General features: G+C 47.8%; 1 protein-coding gene across 3 annotated transcripts; it reads right to left on the bottom strand.

The window, feature by feature from the left end:
* Positions 1 to 1359: 1359 nt before the first annotated feature.
* Positions 1360 to 21522, bottom strand: ide (insulin-degrading enzyme). Of its 3 annotated transcripts, none has more exons than XM_047029049.1 (25): positions 21400 to 21522; positions 20307 to 20491; positions 19590 to 19797; positions 18155 to 18324; positions 17412 to 17534; positions 16457 to 16569; positions 16211 to 16373; positions 15986 to 16078; positions 15808 to 15899; positions 15616 to 15696; positions 15039 to 15142; positions 13540 to 13642; positions 13242 to 13364; positions 12689 to 12771; positions 11550 to 11694; positions 9523 to 9633; positions 9305 to 9425; positions 8385 to 8476; positions 7624 to 7735; positions 5886 to 6053; positions 5495 to 5767; positions 4755 to 4816; positions 4060 to 4132; positions 3880 to 3947; positions 1360 to 3771 (listed from the first exon to the last, which is right to left on the bottom strand). In XM_047029049.1, the coding sequence occupies exons 1-25, from the start codon at positions 21483 to 21485 to the stop codon at positions 3676 to 3678; spliced, it is 3048 nt and encodes a 1015-aa protein (XP_046885005.1). In that variant the 5' UTR covers positions 21486 to 21522; the 3' UTR covers positions 1360 to 3675. The 3 variants fall into 3 exon arrangements, with proteins under 3 accessions (XP_046885005.1, XP_046885004.1, XP_046885006.1); XM_047029048.1 differs by lacking the exon at positions 11550 to 11694 and adding an exon at positions 12262 to 12406 and having other exon boundaries at positions 21400 to 21520; XM_047029050.1 differs by lacking the exon at positions 11550 to 11694 and adding an exon at positions 12262 to 12406 and having other exon boundaries at positions 20307 to 20514; positions 21400 to 21487.
* Positions 21523 to 21530: the final 8 nt, after the last annotated feature.

The raw sequence follows: 21530 nt of genomic DNA on the forward strand, positions 1-21530 counted from the left end.
TGTAATTTAGAAAGTTTTGTAGTTATCAAAGATTGTTTTATAATGTACATTTTTGCCGTTTTGAAATTACCTTTGCCAATGTAAAGGGTGTTATTTTCAGGAATAGTGTTTTCTTGTATGTATGAAATGTATTTTCTTTTTTTTTTTTTCAAGTCATTAATAATTATAAAAATGTCACTTAAGGATAATTGAAATGGGTTGAAATCACAGTGAACCATATAGCTCAAAGCTCTCATAACCTGACTCTTTACTTCCTCTAGAATAGTCCTATAATACATCATACGTCATATATAATAAGTATCAATACTTAATCACTTACTAAAGTGCAAACCTGATAAGTAAAAAGGTGTAAGTAAACTGTATCATGTTGAAATATTAATGAGGAGGGTCTTTTTTCACACAATATGCCTTGAAGTGTCTCTTTAGCTTTATATCTCATTTTGTTGACATGTCCCTTTTAATACTCTTTATAATACCTCAGTAGTCCCTTATTACAGACGGCTCACTGGCTTTTGTCCTATAAATCACCCTTATGGCTGTGTCAAGTGTGTCTGTCAGTCTAATCAGGAGCTCTGAGAGGCTGCATGGAGGTCTGCATTGGTACTTGGTGGTGGAAGACATGCTTCTGAGGAAAGAAAACAGAAAGCTTGGTAGCACTGACATCAGCTCCATAACCCTTCATAGATTGTGAAGGTCTTGGGTGTTACGACTCCTTTGAAAACCTAGTCCACTCATGAGGCGTTGCCTTTTTATTCAAGATATAAAGACTTTAGTAGAGGATATGTTGTCCAGATGATGACATTTTGGTTTAAGGACTCTGTATGAGATGTCACCTGGTGAACACTAACGTTTGTGCGTCATTCATCTCACCTTAACTGACATTCACTTTAACAACTCACATGTTCAGTGATATACTGTAGTACTGCCTCTTTATAGTTATTCCTGAATTTGAAAGGCTTGCCATAAACCAACAAACCACTTGAATATCTATTGTGCACATCTCTAAGCTGTGCCTGGTAGACAGATGAACTAGTCCAAAGGTCTGCAAATAGGATCAGCTTGGCTTCTCAACTACACAAACCCATGAAAGAAAGTCAAGTATGCCAAAAGAATGACATTGAAGTTGTATAAATGTGTTGTACAGACATTGCTTGGGAATTTACAGTTTCATGGTCGATTGTCAATAAATGTATTTTTTCAAATCTTAATGTGGGTGTACTGTGTTGCACAAATATAGTCCAAGGTTTCAAAATATTGCTATTGCTAGATCTCATGTGATGGGTTTTACCCATTCAACCTCAATGTGTGTCCTTTAAGGTAAATTACTTTCTTGAATGAACGAGTCAATGATGATGGATATTTATGTTCATAGCTCATCCATAGTCATTTATTAATCATAGACACACATGACAAAATAACCATCTATATACTGGGATACATGTGCAGCAAACCCACCCAAACTCAATATGTCAGTTCCCAATGAAAAGTAAAAAAGAAAAAACACAAAACTTCCACCCACATCTAGTTATTCCATCTTTGTAGAAAGACAAGACACTGGCTCACCTTCCTGATATGTCATTAACAAGCCTTTCCTGACTAAAAGCATTACCAAGCAATGATGGAGCACTACTGGTTGTAAACCCATTTCCTTCCTAAACCCAAGGTATACTGCCCTCAGGTCAGTATGACATCTCTACCAGGGCAGGGCAGACTGCTTATCACTGATCCTAAATCAGCAGAATTAAAGGGAACAGTGCCAGGAGGATTACAATGGATCAACACATAAAGGGACTAAATTAGAATGAGTTTCTACTACCAAATGCCATAGTAGTTAAACATGGTAAAATGCTGAAAAAGTAAAAACTCTTAGTTCTGCTTTGAAGACAGCGTATTCCAAAAGGTAATGACCAAATTCTCAACAAACCTCATATAATGAATATTTTGCTTCCCTACATGACAGCACCAGTGTTAATGGATGTAGGCCTGAGTACTGGGAATTGCATGGAGCTGATCTTGGCTGTGCCATAGCCAGTGTCTGTCCTTGGCACCCGTGGTGGTTTGACTTGGCGTGGTTTGTTAGACACCTGAGTGACCAGGCTGTGGAATACAGACAGCGCTGGTACGACCGAATCCATGCATTAGTTGCCACCTAGAGACAGCTGTGGCACCAACACACTAGGCTGAAGCAAAGGGAGGATCTGAGATCGCAGCGTAGATGCTGTGGTTGAAATTCAACCAGCCATCACAATACACAGTGTTGTCCTAACTTGCTTTGAGATTTAGATCTTCAGGTTTGTTTCAAAAAAGTTTATTGCTTAGTGAGAAGTGTTTTCATAACACAAACAGCTGAGTCACCTAAAGTCCCTTTTTTTTTTAAAGGTATAAAAACATTTTGGGGTAAAGGCGAGGCTCCACTAAGGTACTGCGTCTTTAAGAGAGTGCAATGGTAAAACTCAATCCTGCTCCCATCTTATCCACAGAGACAGAGCAGCTAGTTTGCCAGTCAACCTCCTGTGTTAAGCTCAATGCCCTGTTTAATAAAGACCTTGAGTAGTTACAACCAGCAACCACATATCTCCAGTGAAAGGCACAGGCAAAGTCAACTTGAGGCAGCAAGAGGCCTTCAGAACCTAAATCTTCATTCAGATTAGAGCACTCAAGATCGTTGCCTCAAGAACACAGCTCATTTATGACTAAGAGAAAATGTAACGTCTGTAAATGACAAATGGGAAATTTTATTTTTCTTCAGTCTCAAAAAAAATAATCAAAATGCTGAGGTACCCTGAGATGACGTCTGTAAAATACACAAGCCTGTAGAATGCACACAATTAAAAATAATTATTATGAATGTTTGTTTTATCCACCAAATAAGCAGTTTAAAACAGCTCCTCAGAGGGCCCCAACATTTTACCAGTTTAAAAACAGAACAAAAACTTGAACACTGATTAAAACAAATTTTCACAAGGCAGATATTCTATTTTGATGATACATAAATGAGCCTAAAATATTGGAACATCTGTAGCCCAGGGAGTTAACTCGAAAGTGCCAATGTGAAACCCCCAAGGGAGGTTGTGGTATCTTGACATGTTGCATGAGTACAAAGTGAAAAAATGGTTTCAGTTCAACATATTTTGAATGACAGAAGGAACCATTACAGAGCTATTATCCTATGCTTAAACGGCTTCACCTCATCTTGCAATAACAATCAAAAATTCATTCTCAAAGCAGCATGTCACTGTGGCTAGGTCAAATAAAAAAACATGTCTTCTGTGGCATGGTGAATCATTCTAGAAATACTGGTTTCCCAGGGTTCTGGCCTGTGATGTTGTGGTTCTTCAAGTCAGTACTATTCCACTACAACAGACTACACAGCGGTGAGAAGAATGGTTTGCGTCTTGAGGCTAAGATATGAGGTGAGCCCGTATGTGTGCGTGTGTGCGTGTGTGACCTATGTAATCCAAGCTAGGAAAACCACAACTCCAAGACTGGTGAATGACACACCTTCACCAGCAGAATCTCCTAGTGGCTCTAGCCTGCCACGCTCACTCACTAACACACAAATTAACATACACACACACACGTGGAGAAACACACATTCCGGCTCGCTCAGACGTGTGTGTCCCCCCCCCCCCCCCCCCAGGGCTCCCATGCTGCTCTGGGGCCGGCCTGCTGCTCTCACAGTTTGGCAGCCATGAAGTTGATGTGAGGCTTGGCCAAGGGGAAGAGGGGCAGGCTCCTCTTGAACTCTGTCATGTTCTCCACCAGCTCGGGCTGAGGGACAGAGACAGGGGATTAGAACAGTGGTGTTGGTCAGCGTTGGACACAGACAGGACATGTGACGGCTGATCATGAGCACGTCCCGCTCCACACCTCCGTTACCTGGGGCAGGGAGGGGGCAGGGGCCAGGTTGACATCATTTTGGGCAGGGAACTCTCCAACCACGGGGCCTGCAGGAAAGGCAAACACATACACATGAACATGCCCACAAACTGAGATGCGTCCGCACTCCACACACACCCTCAACTCCTGCCCATTGCTGCCTCCCAACTCCATACTCACAGGAGTCCATCTCCCTGGAGAGGACGTGGACAGACATCTTGTGCCTCTTTGGAGCCTCGATGGCCAACAGATCCTGCGAGGAGGGGAAGGAGCACGAGGTCAGAAGAAGACAGGACATTTGGTTTCAAGTGCGAGGTGGAGAGACATGGGAGACGTTCCCTCCTCTGTAACCACACTAAAAGAACATCCAGCCTGTTAAGTCCTGAAGTGGGTGAAGGGGACAGAGAGAGAGAAGATGCCAGAGTGAGAGCTAATGGCTGCACTATTAGGAAGCTGCTGCGCATGGTTCAGCACAGAGCCTGGGAGGCTGCTGTTGGGGGGGAGATAGTAGGATGCCTTTCTCTCTCTGTCCTCTACCCGACCCCTCCTCCCTTATCCCCTGGAAGCAGCCTGTGCTGCAACCTGTCATTACTGGGGCTGATATGCTCAGAGCGTGGCCTGTGTCACAGTCACCTCCACGGCTAAGAATAGAAGCAGGCCAAGGAGGAGGGGAGGAGACGGACGTAGAGAAGACACAGGGTGTCATGGGTTTGTGTCGGGGAGGAAACGCGGACACACACGCTCCACCCCGGAGCTCGTGTGCGTGTGTGACAGTGTGTGTGAGTGAGTGGAGGAGACAGCGTGAGTGACATTGTACAGTTTCAATAGAGGGCAGGAAGTGAGTTTCTCCATGGTGACAGTACAGTTCTACTCACCCTGTAGAACTGAATAATGTTCTCTTTAGTCAGTGTCTTCAAATAGGCCACTTCAATGTTGTCTGAAATGCAACACATAACATTTCAGGATGAACCATGGGTAGCTTCAAACATCGCCACTAGAAAGAAAAGCAGGATTTGGACAGACAATAGGCCAAGTAGATGACTGATAATAATAAAAAATCTGACATTTTCCTAACTCCTGAAGGAAATTCCCTGATGTAACTGAGACCCTCGCTGTAGCCTGGGAGAAGCCCCATGATCCTTGCTGTGCCGGGGCCTGGCTGCTCCTCCTGGCTGGTCCTCCTGCCTGCTGCTCCACAGCTCCATGTCCTTGGTGGAGTCTCCTCATCCTCCCTGACGGTGCGTTACCAATCCCCCTCCCCCCCTTCCCTTCTGCATAATGTCTGCTCCCTGTCGTACAGGCCTTTAGGCAGATTACCAGCAAATCAGCCCATTTACAATCTATAATAGCACTCCAGAGAGAGAGAGACTCTGGGCAAAGATTATTCTGGGGCCTAATCAATGCAAATTTGTGCAGCTCCTCCACCCAAAAAAAACTGATTATCTTCCCCCAAGGATTCTCCAAGACTGATAATCCTGCAGAATTCAAATCTCAGAGAAACCCAACAGGGACCCCAGTCCTCGCAATAACTACGAAGCAGACGCCTGAGAAGCTTCAACTGGGTGCTTAGGTCACCAGCCAGGGTGTGCGTGTGTGTGTTTACAAAGCCCCTCACCTCTGTCAAAGTTGTACTGCTGCGAGATGATCTCTCCCCAGTACTTGGCGCACTCGGCGGCCAGCTTCTTGGGCTTGTCCAGGCGGCGGAGGGCCAGCGCCTGGATGTGCTTCTGGAAGGCCTCGTCGCTCATGTCCTCCACAGACTTCTCCATGGTGCACAGGAAGGCCTCCACGCGGCTCTCCAGGTAGTGGGGGGCCTTCTCCGACTGGATGATGAAGCGCAGTCCCTGGACCCCGTTGGCCCGGCGCGGCCCACTGAACACTATGTAGCCTGGGGGGTGGGGAGGGTACACGTCAGAGGTGACGAGAGGATCAGGACCAGACTCTAAAAACATTAGCGTCTGTAAATATCCAAGATCAGGAGTGTGTGTGTGTGTGTGTGGTCTCACCAAGCTGCTCCTTGGTGCGCAGTGTGTTGAAGCAGGGCTCGTTGATGATCTGACAGTACAGCTCCAGCAGCATGTTGTCATGGGTGCTCTGCATGTCTGTCTGGTAGTAGATCTCAATGCCACAGTTGTTGTGCACCTCGTTCCTCTGCTGGTACACATACCAACCACCTGGAAGAGAGAGACGGAGACAGAGAGACAAAGACAGATGAATTGACTATTTGACAGACCATTTGATTGATCCACATCACTGAAGCTGTTGTGGGACTAAAGTCCTAAACTCTGCACACTCATGACGCCCTCCGTCTAACAGGCAGTGGAAATGGACTGAAGTACCTTAGATATCAAAACATTCTTGAACAAACTGTGCTCTCCAAGACAGCCGGCATAACACTACATCAGACTTGGCTCCCGAATTTAGACGACTTCTGAACACGCGCTGCAGGGCCCGGAGGCAGACTAGCTCAGAGTTCAGACCGAGGACGGTGGTGACACTCTCCAGACAGCGCGGTTCTTAAGCCAGCCAGCTTCCACTCGCCGAGTGCCTGTGAGTGGAGGCATCTCAGCCCCTCTTCCTTCCTCATCTGAGGGGAAGTGGTGCCTGAGAGGGGGCGTCCCAGTAGGGAGGGGGCGTCCCAGTAGGGAGGGGGCGTCCCAGTAGGGAGGGGGCGTCCCAGCGTGGAGGGGGCGTCCCAGTAGGGAGGGGGCGTCCCAGTAGGGAGGGGGCGTCCCAGCGGGGAGCGGGCGGAGGAGACCAACCACCGAGATGGTTTGCATTTTCTAAAACTAGTGAGGATTCTCCTTAGGAAGGTCAAAAAAAAGACAAAGCAGAAACTGGAAGACATGAGCGTGGGCAGTACAACGTCTCATGCGGACCTTCTGTTCAGAACCAACTCTGCTGTGTCATTTGGCTAATTAGTCTGAGGGTCAGGTTGTCCTTCTCACTTGCTTCTGTTCCCTGCTCGGCTGGTTGGACGAGTGGCAGACTGATTGCTCGGCTGGTTGGACGAGTGGCAGACTGATTGCTCGGCTGGTTGGACGAGTGGCAGACTGATTGCTCGGCTGGTTGGACGAGTGGCAGACTGATTGCTCGGCTGGTTGGACGAGTGGTGGACACAGTGCCTGGATGAGTGACTGATGGCACGACTGGTTTGATGGGAAGCTAACTCACTGACTGGTTTAATGAGTGTCTGACTGACTGCATGGCTGGTTGGACATGGGCTGGAACCTTTCAGTGGGTCTCAGGATGTCCAGGTGACCCAGACTGTTCTGCTTTTCCTGGCACACATATCAAGTCTCCTACTGTAATCAGCAGGGCAGCACAGGTGCATAACGTGTGTATGAATATGAATGAGAGAAAGTGTCTGTGTTTCCAACTGACAAGTTGCTTGCTAATGACCTCTTTCCCCTAGGTGCACGCGGCACACTAGACACCGAGGGTGTTGCACAACAGCAGATCACGGTTATGTAGGTCAGGTGACACTTTAGATCCTGGTACTTGTAATAACATGAGTTAACAGGTAATAAGGACATGGGTAGGTGAGTAAGTGTTAACATATTGTTAATAAGCATCCTATCAGACCGTTATTACCTGTAAACTGGTGTGTCAAACATAAGGGTTCAAAGGTGTGACGATAAGTCCCACTGTTGGGTAAGGCCTCTTCATTGGGGTCACCATGGGGCGGTCATGACAGGCTTGTGGTAGGGAGGGCGGTTGGGTAAATAAGAGCACTTGACCTACCATCTGGAACCTGCACCTCTCGGTAGCGAATCAGCTGGCTGGGTAGGAGGGGCTTGGTGTGGGCGTGCTCGATGAGCTTGTCCTCGACCATCTGCATCATACCTAGAGCAGACTACAGGGAGGACAGAGAGAGGACAGCTTCATCATCAGTTTTCAAAAGTTACAAAGCATTTCCCCTTCTATCCATTTAATTCATCCAGGAAGTTTCCAGAGGACCTCTTGAACAGCCTGGTGTTAACCATGTCGGATAACCACGACTCGAGTCAATCATGCAACTTTATAGTGACTGGATATTTGCATGGTTCTGCATGCCTGGTAACCAGAGCCGCTCTGGTGGGTCTCTATGGTAATGAGGCCCACTACCCCCCCGATGCTGCATCCAATCCTCACCCCTGCCGACTGGGACAGTCGTCATTAGCAGGGCCTGGCTGGCTGGTCGGCAGCTCGGACCTTTTAGAGAGTGTCACTAGATCTGAAGGACTTATCAGGGGTTGTCAGTGATAAGCTGGCCAGAGAACCGATAAGGGAATTGGAGGAAGCGGGAGGCTTTGGGCGACAGCACACAACCTGTTAAGCCGTCGATGGTTTCTGAAAAAAAATGACTGGCTGGCGTGCTGTGAGCGCAGGGGGGGGGGGGGGGGGGGGGGACACGACCACACCCACACCCTACGATACGGGCTCCGTGTCGGACAGAGGCCTGTGAGGAGCTGATAAAGTACAACATTGTCTGCTCACTGAAATCCTACAACTTCAAAACAAACCTCCTTGGTGATGTTGCCATGGAGAAGGGTTTCAATGTGTAGCCGTGACAATAGCTGAGGAATGAAGGCCTTGAGGCGGGCGAGAGTGACATCTGGAATACAGAACCAGACAAGAGCAATCAATCACGGAGCTTCTCCCAACCTGCAATCAGGGCCGGACACGATTAAAAGGCACTGCACCCGTGTGGGCGATGCCACAGAATAATCTGTCACGGGCAGAGAAACAATGACTACACAAATCACCTTCACACACACACACACTTCAAATGTAATCACACGGGCGCGCACACACACACACATCCTTCAGGCGCAAGTCGGTCAATCTGAATTCACAGAGCGTCTGACCCAGATTCCAGGAGGAGAAATGTGAAGGAGCGGCCACGGATGGAGGGGGCAGAGGAGGAGTGGACACAGGAGACACACACACAAACACCTGCTAGTTAAACCAGGGACAGAGGACAGGAGGGCTGGAGGAATCGAAAAAGGTCAGGCAAAGGGCGCTGGGAGCCCCAAGGACTGGTGGCACAGAGTCATAAGTGGGTAACAATTAGGAGGGACTGCTGTCGAGCTGTACTGGACCCTCGGTGAGAGAGCAAACCTTGACCTCTCGGCTAATTGAGCCTGGTGTGCACATGGAGAGGCGGGGCAGAGGGGCGGGGCAGAGAGGCGACTGGCCAGTTGTGCGTTCAGGGAGGAGAACGACACTGCAGAGAGCAGACTGCAGTGGAGGAAGGGCTGACTGGCTCGGCATTCATATGAGGAGGGGGGCAGGGAGGGAGGGAGGATGGTGGACAGGGAAGAAAGAGAGGTTGAGACAGAATGATGCAGATCTGTCTGGATAAAAAGAAAGGGGCCGAGATGGAAACGGAAAGAAATGGAAATTGAGAGAGACAGAGACAAAATGGGTGACTGGTGCTCACCATCCAGAGCCTCCTTGAGCTCGTCTTTGGTCCAGGCCACCTCGGTCATCAGCAAGCGGAGGTAGTACATGGCGTGCTGGTGGGGCTGCTCCGCCCTGAAGTTGTTCAGAGACCTCATGTACTGAGGGAGAAGGGAATGGGACAGACCAACCAATCAGGGCCCAAGTTCAACAGTGACATGAATCACAGGATTTCATCGGCCCTCTTGTCGTGCTTACAGCCTCCTTGATGATGTCAAAGCGCTTCTCGTCGATCTCAAACGTAGCCATCTTCTCGATGATCTTCTGCAGCAGGATGTCCTGCTTGTCGTTGTAGCCCTTCACAGAGAGCTGGGACAACCGGGGGGTTAGAGAGAGAGAGAGAGAGAGAGAGAGAGGGAGGAAGAGAGAATGAGTACAATGGACGGACATGCAGGGAGTCGTGAACAGGCTGCTGGTGGGATGCGTGTGAGTGTGTGACCGCGAGAACATGTGTGTGTGTGTGTGTGTTCTAGAGCTGCCCTCGACGGGGAGGAGGGGGGGGAACTGGGACAGCGCTAATAGCTCTCTACCCTCCCAGGCTGCCGTGCTTCCTCCTGGGGAAGCATCCGTCCACCCAGCCAGGCGTCAGCCCCTGCCAGCCACACAGCAGCTCTGGAGCACCGGGCGGGTCCACACGGAGCGGGTCTACCCAGCTCAGAGAACGCTCAACTGGGGAACAGACTCTTACACGCTCAGCTGGATGGGCCATCTGGACCAACATCTTTATCACCTATACTTAATTGCTAATGGGATGAGAATCTAACCCAGGTTGTCAACCTCTGCCTGCTAGAGGATAAGGTTACAGGTTGAATGGCTCAATAACTTCCTTTGCTAAACCTATATAAAAAAATAAAGGATATCTTTTCTGAGGAAAACTTTCCTTAAAAGACACGGTCTGCAGCGAATAATGTGTTTATTGATGCAAATAAAAGTAATACGCAAGCACGCTCAAGGATATTCAGAGCAGGGCTTTGCAACGTCATCCAAACCTTTTGGCTTTTCATGACTCAGCAGAACCATGAACCACTTTACCCTCCCTCTCACAAAATCATGCTATCCCCCCTCCGTCTCTGACACGAGTTTACTCGAACCTCCTTCAGCATCATTACCCTTGATGAGCGCCAGCCATCCACGCAAATGCTGACAAGTCAATTAGTCTTCCTGCAAGAACATGTCGGCCTACACTAAGTGCCTGTGTATCGAAGCCACATAAACCGGTTGTATAGAGCAATATCAGTTTTTAAATTATGTAGGGACAGACATATCGACATGGAAAATCCCATTCCGGCTGGAGTAAGTGTATGAAAGACAGGTTAGGTGCATGAGGTGTAGAAGCAGGTTAGTAGGTATCACCACCACAAAACCATAGTTTAGACAGAAAGGTGAAATTGGGAACACGAGCACCTTAAAATGTGAAAAATACGGTTCACCAAACTAAAAAGTTGGCAAACGTTTCAATCTTTACACAATGTAGTTCAACCTGAAACTTTCTCTTGGAAAAACAACTCAGCAGAATGCAATCATAAATATGTCAGGAGGATCAGCAGATACTGGCTTGGTTCCTGATGACTACAGAAGAAGACACTGTTCCCCAGTCTGGCTGACATTGAAACAATGGGAGATTAAAAATGCCTGCCAAAGAGGATTGGTAATAAATCAAAAAAACAAAAAAGCAGGAACATGTCATCTAAAGTTTTTCCTTCGTCTCGTCCTCTCAACAATTTCTGTTTGTGTTAGACGGGGAAGTGTTCTGAGTGAATCTGTCGGCACGGCAGGTCCTTAAAGGCTGGCTCAGGCTGAGAGCATGGCATTAGATGAGATATCCTCAAGATAAGGATTGCATTTCACGTAAACTAACGGGTGAACAGAAACACAATTCATAATAAACAATTGTGCTGGTTTAGGGAGAAACTCTGCCTAGACCGAGCCGGGAAAAACGTTTGAACTGCCTGCCTTGAAGGACTGCCAACGAACACCACTGCAAAACCCACACAGACGCCCATCCACTGACTGACAAGACAGGGGGAAGACAACGCTGCATATTTCCTCAGAGACAGACAGAGACCAACACACACAGCGTAAGGAAGAGGGGGAGGAGGGGAAGACAAGCCAGTCCTGCGCATTCTCAAAGCCTCAAGCTGGGCCCTCCCTGGTGCCCCCCTGCACTCTGCACAGTTAGAAGAGAGGGACGGGGGGGGGGGGGGGGGGGTGAAGGCTGTACTTACGAGGATGGCATTCATCCCTGAGGCTATGCCATAGGTCAGCCCTGCCAGACGGGCTGCATATGTATACTCTTTTAAATCATCCTTCAACAACCTGAGAAACAGGTACGTCATGTTGCAGTGCAGGGGGTCTGCGTATAGGTAGCGACTGACGGGCGGGGAAAGAAGGGAAACAAAAAAAAAGGTATGGTTTTTTTGAACAAAAAGATGTGTGGTTTGGAGAGGGGGGGGCAAAACAGAGCAGGAAGACTGAGAGTATGGATATGCAGCCTTGCAGCCAGCTTTTTCAGACGGGGTTGGCCAATTTTTGCCGCTGACGCTACAGCGAGCACCTTCGCTATAGAACACTACATGCCCTTTAAAAGAGCTCTGAGGTGTCCACTTGTGTTTGATGGGGGGGGGGACATTGTTCCTCTACCTCAGAAGAGACAGCAATTGTGGCGTCGAGCACCATTCCAGATGTGGAGGAAGGGGAGACGTCTCTGAGCCTCAGAGTGTGCAGGCGGTAACGAGGCCAGATGGAAAGGGAGGAGGGAGCGAGAGAGGAAGGAGGGATGAAGAGGAGAACGCATCCTGCCAGGGTGGAGGGGTGGACACGGAAGCCCAGGTTGAGAATGCATGAGGTTGGATGTCTGGCTGGTGGGGTAGGGGTGGGGGGGTCAGAGGTCGCCGTGTGAAATTGATGGGAATCGGGAGGAGGATTCTGAATACTTACATACATCCCATAGATGGTATTTTGGAGGTCATAGTTCAAGCCGGCTAGCTCGGCTGCATATGCATACTCGTTCAGGGAGTCCTTGAGAAGCTCCAGGTACAAGTACGCCATGTTACAATGCAAGGGGTCCACATACGCAAACGGGCTGTAGAAACAATGGCAGTGATGAATCACACATTACATCGACTGAGGCAGCTCCACAGTTTGTCCTTGGAACAGAAGCGAGCAGAAGCACTGAAGCCTATATATCGTGCAAAAAGGATTAGCAGCTAAAGTGAGGTAATTCAGTTGAGACATCATTTGCAAGAGAGCCCCAAAAAAACAAAAACAAATCATTAAAACATCCTCATTTTTACTGAACACCGTCACATGGTAGCATGAACCTCAAACGTTTACATTGAACCAGGGCTCTGGTTTGGTCACCAACCTGAAGAACTCAAAGTTCAGGCACGCCTTCGGGAGGAAGAACTTGTCATCCTGCTTGAACCACACCTTGCTCATAGCCGTGTCCTGGAAGACAAAAGCAGCAAGTTTCATCAGCAAGAGTCAAGGGCGGACGAGGAACAAGTTTGCTGCGCATATACTCACTTTGAAATGAGGCCCATCCCACTAGCCTCCCCTCCCTCTGTACACTGCAGGGTGTGTGTATAATGAAGTGAAACCCTGCCCGCCAACCCCCACGGCAGCTCCTCAGGAAGATCTGCCCTGTCAGCCATGGTTACAGCTCACCTCATGATCAGGGCACCTCAATCTGTTACGTGTCAATCCTGACCAAACTATGAGCATTTTACAATCTGGTGGCGTGTTCGGAGCTCTTTATGTGTACTTCGGCATTCATGAACGTCTGTTGCCGTGGCAGGGAGAGATGAGGAGGGGCGCTTTGATATTGCAGGGCTGTGAGAGTGAGAGTGGGAGTGAGAGAGAGGCCCCGGGAGGGCCGCAGGGCAGACAGAGAGAGACAGACGGAGGGAGAGGTTTACCTTGATGAGGGTGGGGGCGGATGGAGAGTCCTTCTCCAGGGGGTAGATCTCAAAGCTAGTGGGGATGAACTCATTCTTCACGGGCAGCTTGAACTGACCGTTGAAGTCTGCATTCGCCCATTTCTGCAACACGCAAAACGTTATGGGGTGCGTGCCAGCCACTCGGCTGCAGGGGGACAAACTCAGACCTCCGCAAAGACTCTGAAGAACTCACTGCATCAAACACGTATTCTCTAGCAGAGAACTCTTGAGCATTTGTGTGCGTGTTAGCAGCATTGACCTTGAGTGAGCCTCTCACCTTGATGACCTCATCAGAGATGGCCTCTTGTTTGTACTGAGTCCCGTACCACTCCTCGGTCCTGTCGGTCTGTCCCTCAAACGACTTGGACACCACGGCCACCCTGGAGAGAGGAGGACAGATGGGTCCGATTACTAAACCTCTACAAAACCTTCCCTTTCTCCAAGCCGGGCCAGAACTAACCCTCCCGTCTCTGGTTCTGTTACCACTACAACACACCACCCTGTACTTAGCAAAGATCGGGTTGCTTTCCAGCATCCTTCATATGAGCGGTCTATTTGTAGGTTGCCGGAGGGGAGGGGAGATGAATCCATGCATTGTAACTCTCCAATCGATGAGCAACTCTCCAATCGATGAGCTATGTTTGGAAGTCGTGCACCTTGGCTGTGCGATCGATATGGCCTCATTCAGAATGAGTCATCTTCACACTCCTGCGTCAATCTTCGGCCTAGTAGCTGAGCGTGGTGGTGCTTCTGTGGTCAGTGACAGGGTGTGGGGTCCGTGGGGAAACAGACTTTTGGTCCATATAACTAATATAGGTCATCTCCACTCAGCCCTGGAAGATTCAAACTCCTTTGAAAGTACAACCCAGCTTTGACCATTGGACATTTAGGTCACGTCATTGACTGGAAGCGAGGAATTTATTTATACCTACAACAATTAGGATGCCAAGTTTAGAAAGGAGGGGAGGTAGCCCTTGATGCTGATAGGCAATAGCAGAAGCTGTTGTCAACTGAAAAATACAAGGGTATGTTTTCACGTACTGAAGGTCTACTATCTCTGGTATGCGTCTTCTTTCAGATCCTGTCAAACATTTTCCCTACGTCAACACATAGTGACATAGTAAACCGTTGACTGAATACAGTTAAATGCCTTACTGACGTTTTTCCCGTGCAGGGACTGAAGCAGCAGGTACACCCAGACACACAAAGAGAACCAAACTGTGGAGCATGAACTGATGTGAAATCCCATTACCAAAGCACAATCCACCAACGTCTAACAGTATAGGGGGCCCCCCCAGGGGCCCAACATACCTATCTTTGGACTAACAAACAGCCTTTTGAAGCCTGGGAGGAAATTGAATCTGTAAAGTTGCCTTGCGTTCACTTTCAAGGGTAAATTGAAAAGCGGCTCATTTCAAAACATCCCATACAGACACCAGTTTTATCAAAGGTTCCGACTGAAAAGTTGGATCTTTTATCTCCATAAGGAGACCCCTGACAAAAAAAAGTAACGTTGTGAGAGAAGTTCTTCCTGGACTCAAACATCAATCCCTCGCACGATGAAGGCCATCTGGACAGGTCTTTCTCTGCCGATTCAGTTTCTCATGAATATAAAACTGAACTTGCTTTCAAAGCGGCTTCGTTTTTTGAAAGTGAAGCCCTGGAGATAAGAGTAGCCTCTGTGGTAGAGGGGGCCAGCTGTGGGGGTTTGGGGTGTCCAGGAGAGGGGAGCGTGTGGCCCGGGCCAAGCCGGGAGACTGCTCCGTGTGGACCAACCTGACTTGCTCTGGCCTCAGCTTGTCCAGCACCATCTGAATGAGGTCTGGTCTGAAGTCCTCCAGCAGGTACTCTGCAGCCAGGATCTCCTCCAGGGGATAGTACTGCAGCACACATGAGACAACGTCAGGTCACACACACACACAAACACACACGAGGGATTCAGAATACTGAAACATATAGTAATACAATAGTTGTCAAGTACTGATGATTGACAGTCCAACAATGACATGTGAATTGGGAATAAACATAGTATTTTCCAGTCTGGCTCAGCAGTATTTTGACTGTATAAACCTAGCATTTATAAGGAGCTCTAAAGGGCAGATACTGGACATCCTTAGCCCCTGCTTACTGCCATGGTAATCATGTTGCCCTGAGAAGAATGCCAGTTTAATTTTGACCAGGGTATAATCTCCTGTTCTCCTCCACAGTGACTTGGAGCCAAGAGGAGAGACTGGCGGCCCAGGCAGACTGGTGACATCACCTCCCAAACCGAGCCACAGAGTGCCACTGTGCGTTGCCGTGGATACGGCCTTTGGAGGAGGAGGAGGAGGAGGAGGAGAATGAAGCCACCTACGTGCAGTAAACCCGCCACTTTGGAGGTGTAACCACGGGGACGCTCCTTGTCCTTGAACCTGAAGGCCACGTTGTTCAAGTCCTGCAGAGAAAATCATTTGACGATGACATGCAAGTAACACTCCAGGGAAAACAGCAGACTGCATGCATTCACAGCACCCAAGGTGTAGAGGATGGAGGCACTGGCCCTGACCTTGCACTCCTGGAACACCCACTCCTGGGGACCTTCGGTACGCAGCTTCTGAACGTACTGGAACATGTGGAAGATGATGTCGTCTACGTGCACTACAAGGAGCAAAGCACACACCTCAGTGGACAGGAACAACCACAGACATACACACAGACTGACACAGATGAATAGTGCAGCCTACACAGTCCCTCCTCGGTCAGGTCCACGTTGATTATGAAGAACATGAACCCTCTGGCTCCCTCTTTCTGGCCGCCCACCAGTGTGTTCACCCAGCCTGGCGAGAACGACAAAACACTATTACAACCATTGATCCAAACAATAGAAAAATACTTCTGAACTCAGTCTGGATATACCAGTAACTGAAGGACTATTTCCTGGGCTGTGTCTGTAAATCGGCATTCCCTACCTTTCGATTTGAGCTCAGAAAGCAGACTGCCAGGACCCTCGTGACCAATCAGGTGTCCGAGGTAGTGGCCTGGGTTGGACTTGTAGTACTTCTGGAGGTCAGGGATGGGGAAAGTGACGTACAAATTCCTGATGTCCTTTATGGGCACCACTTTGTAGTATTGCTGTGGGGGGAAACGCAGAACGGTTCAAAGTAATGCGAATACGTTATGTGTACAAAATGTGTGTCTCCATGGAGGGGACGCACCCGGAGGTGTTCCTCCTGGAAGGGGTGCTCGTGGAACTCAGGGACAGGCACGTTCTTGTTCTCCACCTCCCCAAACAGCTTGACCACCATGGAGGTCAGCTCATCCAGGGACTCTGGGGGGGGGGGACACACACACGGACAAAGGAGATAGGACGTTTAAAACGTGACTCAACACAACATGAGGGCCGACCGAAACACTGCAGTCCTTAATTACGTTTCCCTTGTTAAAAGAAAATACATTAACAAGGGATGACTAAGAATGAATCACATAAAAAAATTCACAGTCGGTCTGTATGCACTGCTGTTTGCTAACGCGGATCAACCAGGCACATTCTAGCACGGAAACGTAAAGGCCATGAATTATGATGTCGTGCCATCGTAAAGGCGGCCTTCAGGTGCAGTCGGTTTCAACACAGTGTTACAAAACGCCCCTTTCTGAACTGGTAATTAACACAGCGGCGACACCCTGCCATATCTAAAGGCCAATTTGACTGCACCGAGTCTGTGGCTTGACAAGCAAGAGAAATCATTTACTTAAACTCCAGCGTAGGAAAAGCATCAGCCTTGTAAAAGTAGAGCTCTTCTATCCTTTCTAATATGAACTCATGGTCTTAGTTTGAGGTTAGAGGAGGAACCAGCTAGACTGCTGAGTGTCATGGTGGCTGAGATAGTGCTACAGGACTGTTTAAACAGCAGATCCCAGCCCTGAGCAGGACTGGTCATGCAGCAGATCCCAGCCCTGAGCAGGACTGGTCATGCAGCAGATCCCAGGACTGGTCATGCAGCAGATCCCAGGACTGGTCATGCAGCAGATCCCAGGACTGGTCATGCAGCAGATCCCAGCCCTGAGCAGGACTGGAGTAGAACACAGGCTTTTGGGATCGTCCCGTCTCGCCCTCTGAACCGGACCGACGCGTTGTCTCAAACCCACTGCTGAGCCGATGACAGAGCCTACCTCTCCCAAGCACACACAGTCCCATGAGGTTGGCTGAGTAGTACGTGGAGTGGAATTTCAGGAGCTCCTGGCGAATGTCTATCCCGTCTTTAGATGGTCTCGTCTCCAGGGTCAACTTGTTACCTAAAATAATGCATTGAATAAAACATTTTTTTTTTTTATTATAAAATCACAATAGGATAGATGCAATACTATGCAAAAAAAAACTGATGTCATTTTCATAAAAAGATAATCTGACTAATTACTAGCAGGGCCAGATACAAAGGTGGTGTGCAATTCCAACACAGTGTATTACAGTACACAAGATACACACTTGCCTCACTATTTCTAAGAAGTGAGAGTTCTTGTGTAGGATGTCATGACCGTGTTTGTGTCTGGTCCTTGAATAAGCCTGAGCCATTCTGATCCTGTTCTATTTTTAACTCCTGTCACGCTTACATAACTCAATGCTGCCACCAGCTGGCTATTTTGGGGTTGGAGTTTAAAATACCACACAAGAGCAACACAACAAAAGCCAGCAATTCAATTCTATGAACGCCATAGGTGTGTGTGTTCCTTCACGTGTGTGGTCTTATTTTGAGTCTTCCTTCCCCTTGGATTGCGCCACATAATAAATATTTTGGTTAAAGTTGACGTCTGTTCATGTGCAACAAAATAAAACCCAGTGGTGGGAAGGCTGGGCTGTAACCAGCCACTGGTTCAAAAGCCCCTCGTCATTGAGGACAGCAGTCGGAGGTCTTCACCTGTTCCAAACTTGCTGAAAGGGTGGTCAGGGTTCCCCGTGGCCTTTTCCAGCTGGAACAGCCTCCAGGCATCGTTCATCAGGTTCTTCTCATGCTCAGAGTCCACGGCGTTCACCTCCCTGTCCTTGCAGCTCTCGTCAAACAGCGGGCAGAGGAAGAACTGGGCAAACCTACAGGTGCGTGGAACATGGCATGCAAATTAACACACTGGCACACAAACCTGAACCTGTCTGAAATCCTCGTGTTTTGGTGAGAACCTACCAAGTGAAAAACACAAAGGTTGACGGTATTGTACACTCATCCATCTTAGTTTATAAGTCAGCTGTAAAAGTTTACAGTTGAATTAGACTTTGCTCTTTTCCATGTCATTAGAAGTATAGAATTGCCTGGATTCTATAACATCCACCTTAACATGACTACTCTATGTGGCAGCATTTCATCGATGCAAATCGACGCTGTAAAGTAACTACCATGCAAATGAGGAAGGATTACATATGTTTGTGAAGATAAAAGCCTGATTGTAGGTCCAGATTACAAAAGGCCTATTTTTCAATCAGATTACAGATGCATTTGTGGCTGGTTTATACTATTCCTAAGCACTGTGGCTTCCCATTGTGTCCAGATGGTCTTCAGTTCTACAGTGTGGTCTGTGGTCTACCGGTCAACTAAGGAACACTTAGGGAAGCCTGTGAGGCATGAACAGGTGTTATCCGTAAAACCAAAGTGCATCCTTCGCCCAAATGTATTCACAGCATTGCAAAAACACCACACACATGAAACGGTGGGTTTGACAAATCTCAGAAGAACCAACACCGAGGGGGACGCTGTAGAGATGATTTGGTTCAGAGATGCCTCGCACATTTTCTGTTTTCAGTGGTCTGAGTCTGACACTGCAATTGACACATGAGCCCAGCAGCTACCAGTTCCAGAGAACCTGATCACATACTGTCCCAGAGGTATCAGGTGGTGCTGGTGGGGATGAGGAGTGGAGGGGGGGGGGAAGACAACACTAGTTGTTACACAAGCCACCCCAGGAACAGGTAACTGGAGACCTGATGGCTCTCTGGGACTAACACCTGAGCATCACATATTAATTAGTAGTCAACATGTAGGTCGTTCTTCTGTGATGGCTTGAGTGTACAACAGCCAGACAACTAACATCCTCTCACTGGAAAAGTATGTTCTCTATTGCTTTGTAAAGCAGCAATCTTGGTTATAAGCCATTGTAGGCTCCCTAAACTGATAGCACATGGACACATGATTCATGAGTACTGCCATGCAGTGCAGCCATGAGACACAGTGGCACACCTTGTTTAACACTAATGCCTGTAGACATAACTAGACCAACCTTAGACTAAGAAATGTCACATGATACATCAATTAGCCTTCCATTTCTCGGTAGCCTTCCCTAATATATATAAGCAGTTTGCCTCACCTGTCCAGTGCCCCCTCCAAGTGCTCATGGGACACATCAAAGTAGTAGTTGGTGTGCTCTCCGCTGGTGAAGGCATTGGAGCTGCCCGCGTGCTCGCTCAGGAACTGGCTGTACTCATTCTCCTTGGGGTACTTCTCTGTCCCCAGAAACAGCATGTGTTCACAGAAGTGGGCCACGCCGGAAATGTTCGCAGGGTCCGAGAGAGATCCTACGAAAGACAAGACTATCAACAGGTGGCATTTCCTCCAGAATGTGCCTTTTGAAAGTCCTGCACTCTATAGACATTTCAGCTTTGTTTTTGTTCTAAAAAAACAGCTATACTTGAGGTAAAGGGAACTGATTGTCAATCTTGACAGTAGCCATAAGAGACTAAATGATTGAAATGTTATCAGACTGCAGTAATGCAGGCATGCAAGATGTCAGCATGATAAAAAAGAGGCTTAAATATGTTAGGAAAATAAATGTGTTTGTTTGGAACAGTGGGAGATTAACGGCAAGACAGAGAAAGAGAATGATATGCAACAACCTGCCTGGAAAGCAAATATGTCAATCATGAGAACGATATAAATGATGTCACTAAGTGGTGTAATACATCACTAAGCTATGGCGTACAGAAGGAGTTTCTATAGAGCTTGTGTTGATAGAAATAGTAACTGTTTCAAAGGGTTGAATACAAGAGTATCCAGGTAGGTTGGAAATATAGGTAACATGGCCTACCTATTTGTACATCCAGAGCTGCTGAAGATTTATCTGTGGTGGGGTCACTGATGAGGACAGCCTTGAGGCCATTGGTGAACTCCAGGCCTCTGTACAACCGCTTGTCCTCTGGGGAGCGGATGATGTCACTCACCACCCTCTTCACGGCCGGGTCGGTCATTCTGAGGGGTAGCGATGACACAAACCTGCACACAATAAGGCGAGGGATCTGCATAGGTTAAAAAGTATAATTAAATTCCCATGAGGACCGACCAGCATATTCCTGTTGCCAGGAGGAATGATATTTCAGGGACATCAACAGATGTCAGCCAGGACATAAATAAAGGAGTGTCTTAAATCAATGTTCGTTTATTTAGAGTATATTGTTGACCTAAACACAAGTATAAGTAGGCTAGCTAGTTTGCAGTGTGAGATGTCGTTTCATAACTCTAATCGGTTTGATAGTTTGCATTTAGACAGAAAATAGACAAACTGATTACGACGTTAATTTAACCTATCTAATCCTGGCTAAAGCTTCCAGAGAGCTAGGTCTACCTGTTCTGTCACAGTACAACGCATTGCCCAGTTGACCAAACACTACCTTAGTACTACACTTAATAAGTGACATCGTTGCAATTATTAGTAAATCGTTAGCTGTACAGCTAGCTAGAACAGCTGATACAGCCTGCGAATACGGCATTAGTTTTACAGTAGGTAACGCTACTTGGTTACGTTCGCGATGCCAGGCTAGCAGGCTCATATTCTCAATCTCGGTTGGGTTCATTGAAAGTTGGTAAAAAAAAGCTAGCTAGTACTGGTGCTCTGCTACTGGTAATGTGTTTATGGTTGGCTGTTAAGGCCTGTTAGGAGTGAAGTACTCAACAGGTAGATAAAATACTCATGTGCTGCGAGTACAAGCTAATGTAGCTAGCTTAGCTAGCTCAATCGCTTAGTCAGGCTCTAGCTAGCTAGATAATGTTTTAGCAAGCTAGCTAAACACGCACATCAACATAGCTAGGTAACCAGAGGTGCTCTCTAAACATACATCAAAATGCAAATTAAATGTATATTTGATTTTGGTGTATGTAATTAATAGTAGACTGACAGCACTCACCTAAAATATTGATTGATGTTACAACTATTCCCTGCTATCGAGATGTCTCTCACAAACTGGGCCGGTCGGCTAACACATTGCAGCATACTCTCGTCAGACCATGAACAACAGAAAACCTCTCTTTACGGTGG

The sequence above is a fragment of the Hypomesus transpacificus genome, chromosome 11 (genome assembly GCF_021917145.1).
Source record: "Hypomesus transpacificus isolate Combined female chromosome 11, fHypTra1, whole genome shotgun sequence".
NCBI lineage: Eukaryota > Metazoa > Chordata > Actinopteri > Osmeriformes > Osmeridae > Hypomesus > Hypomesus transpacificus.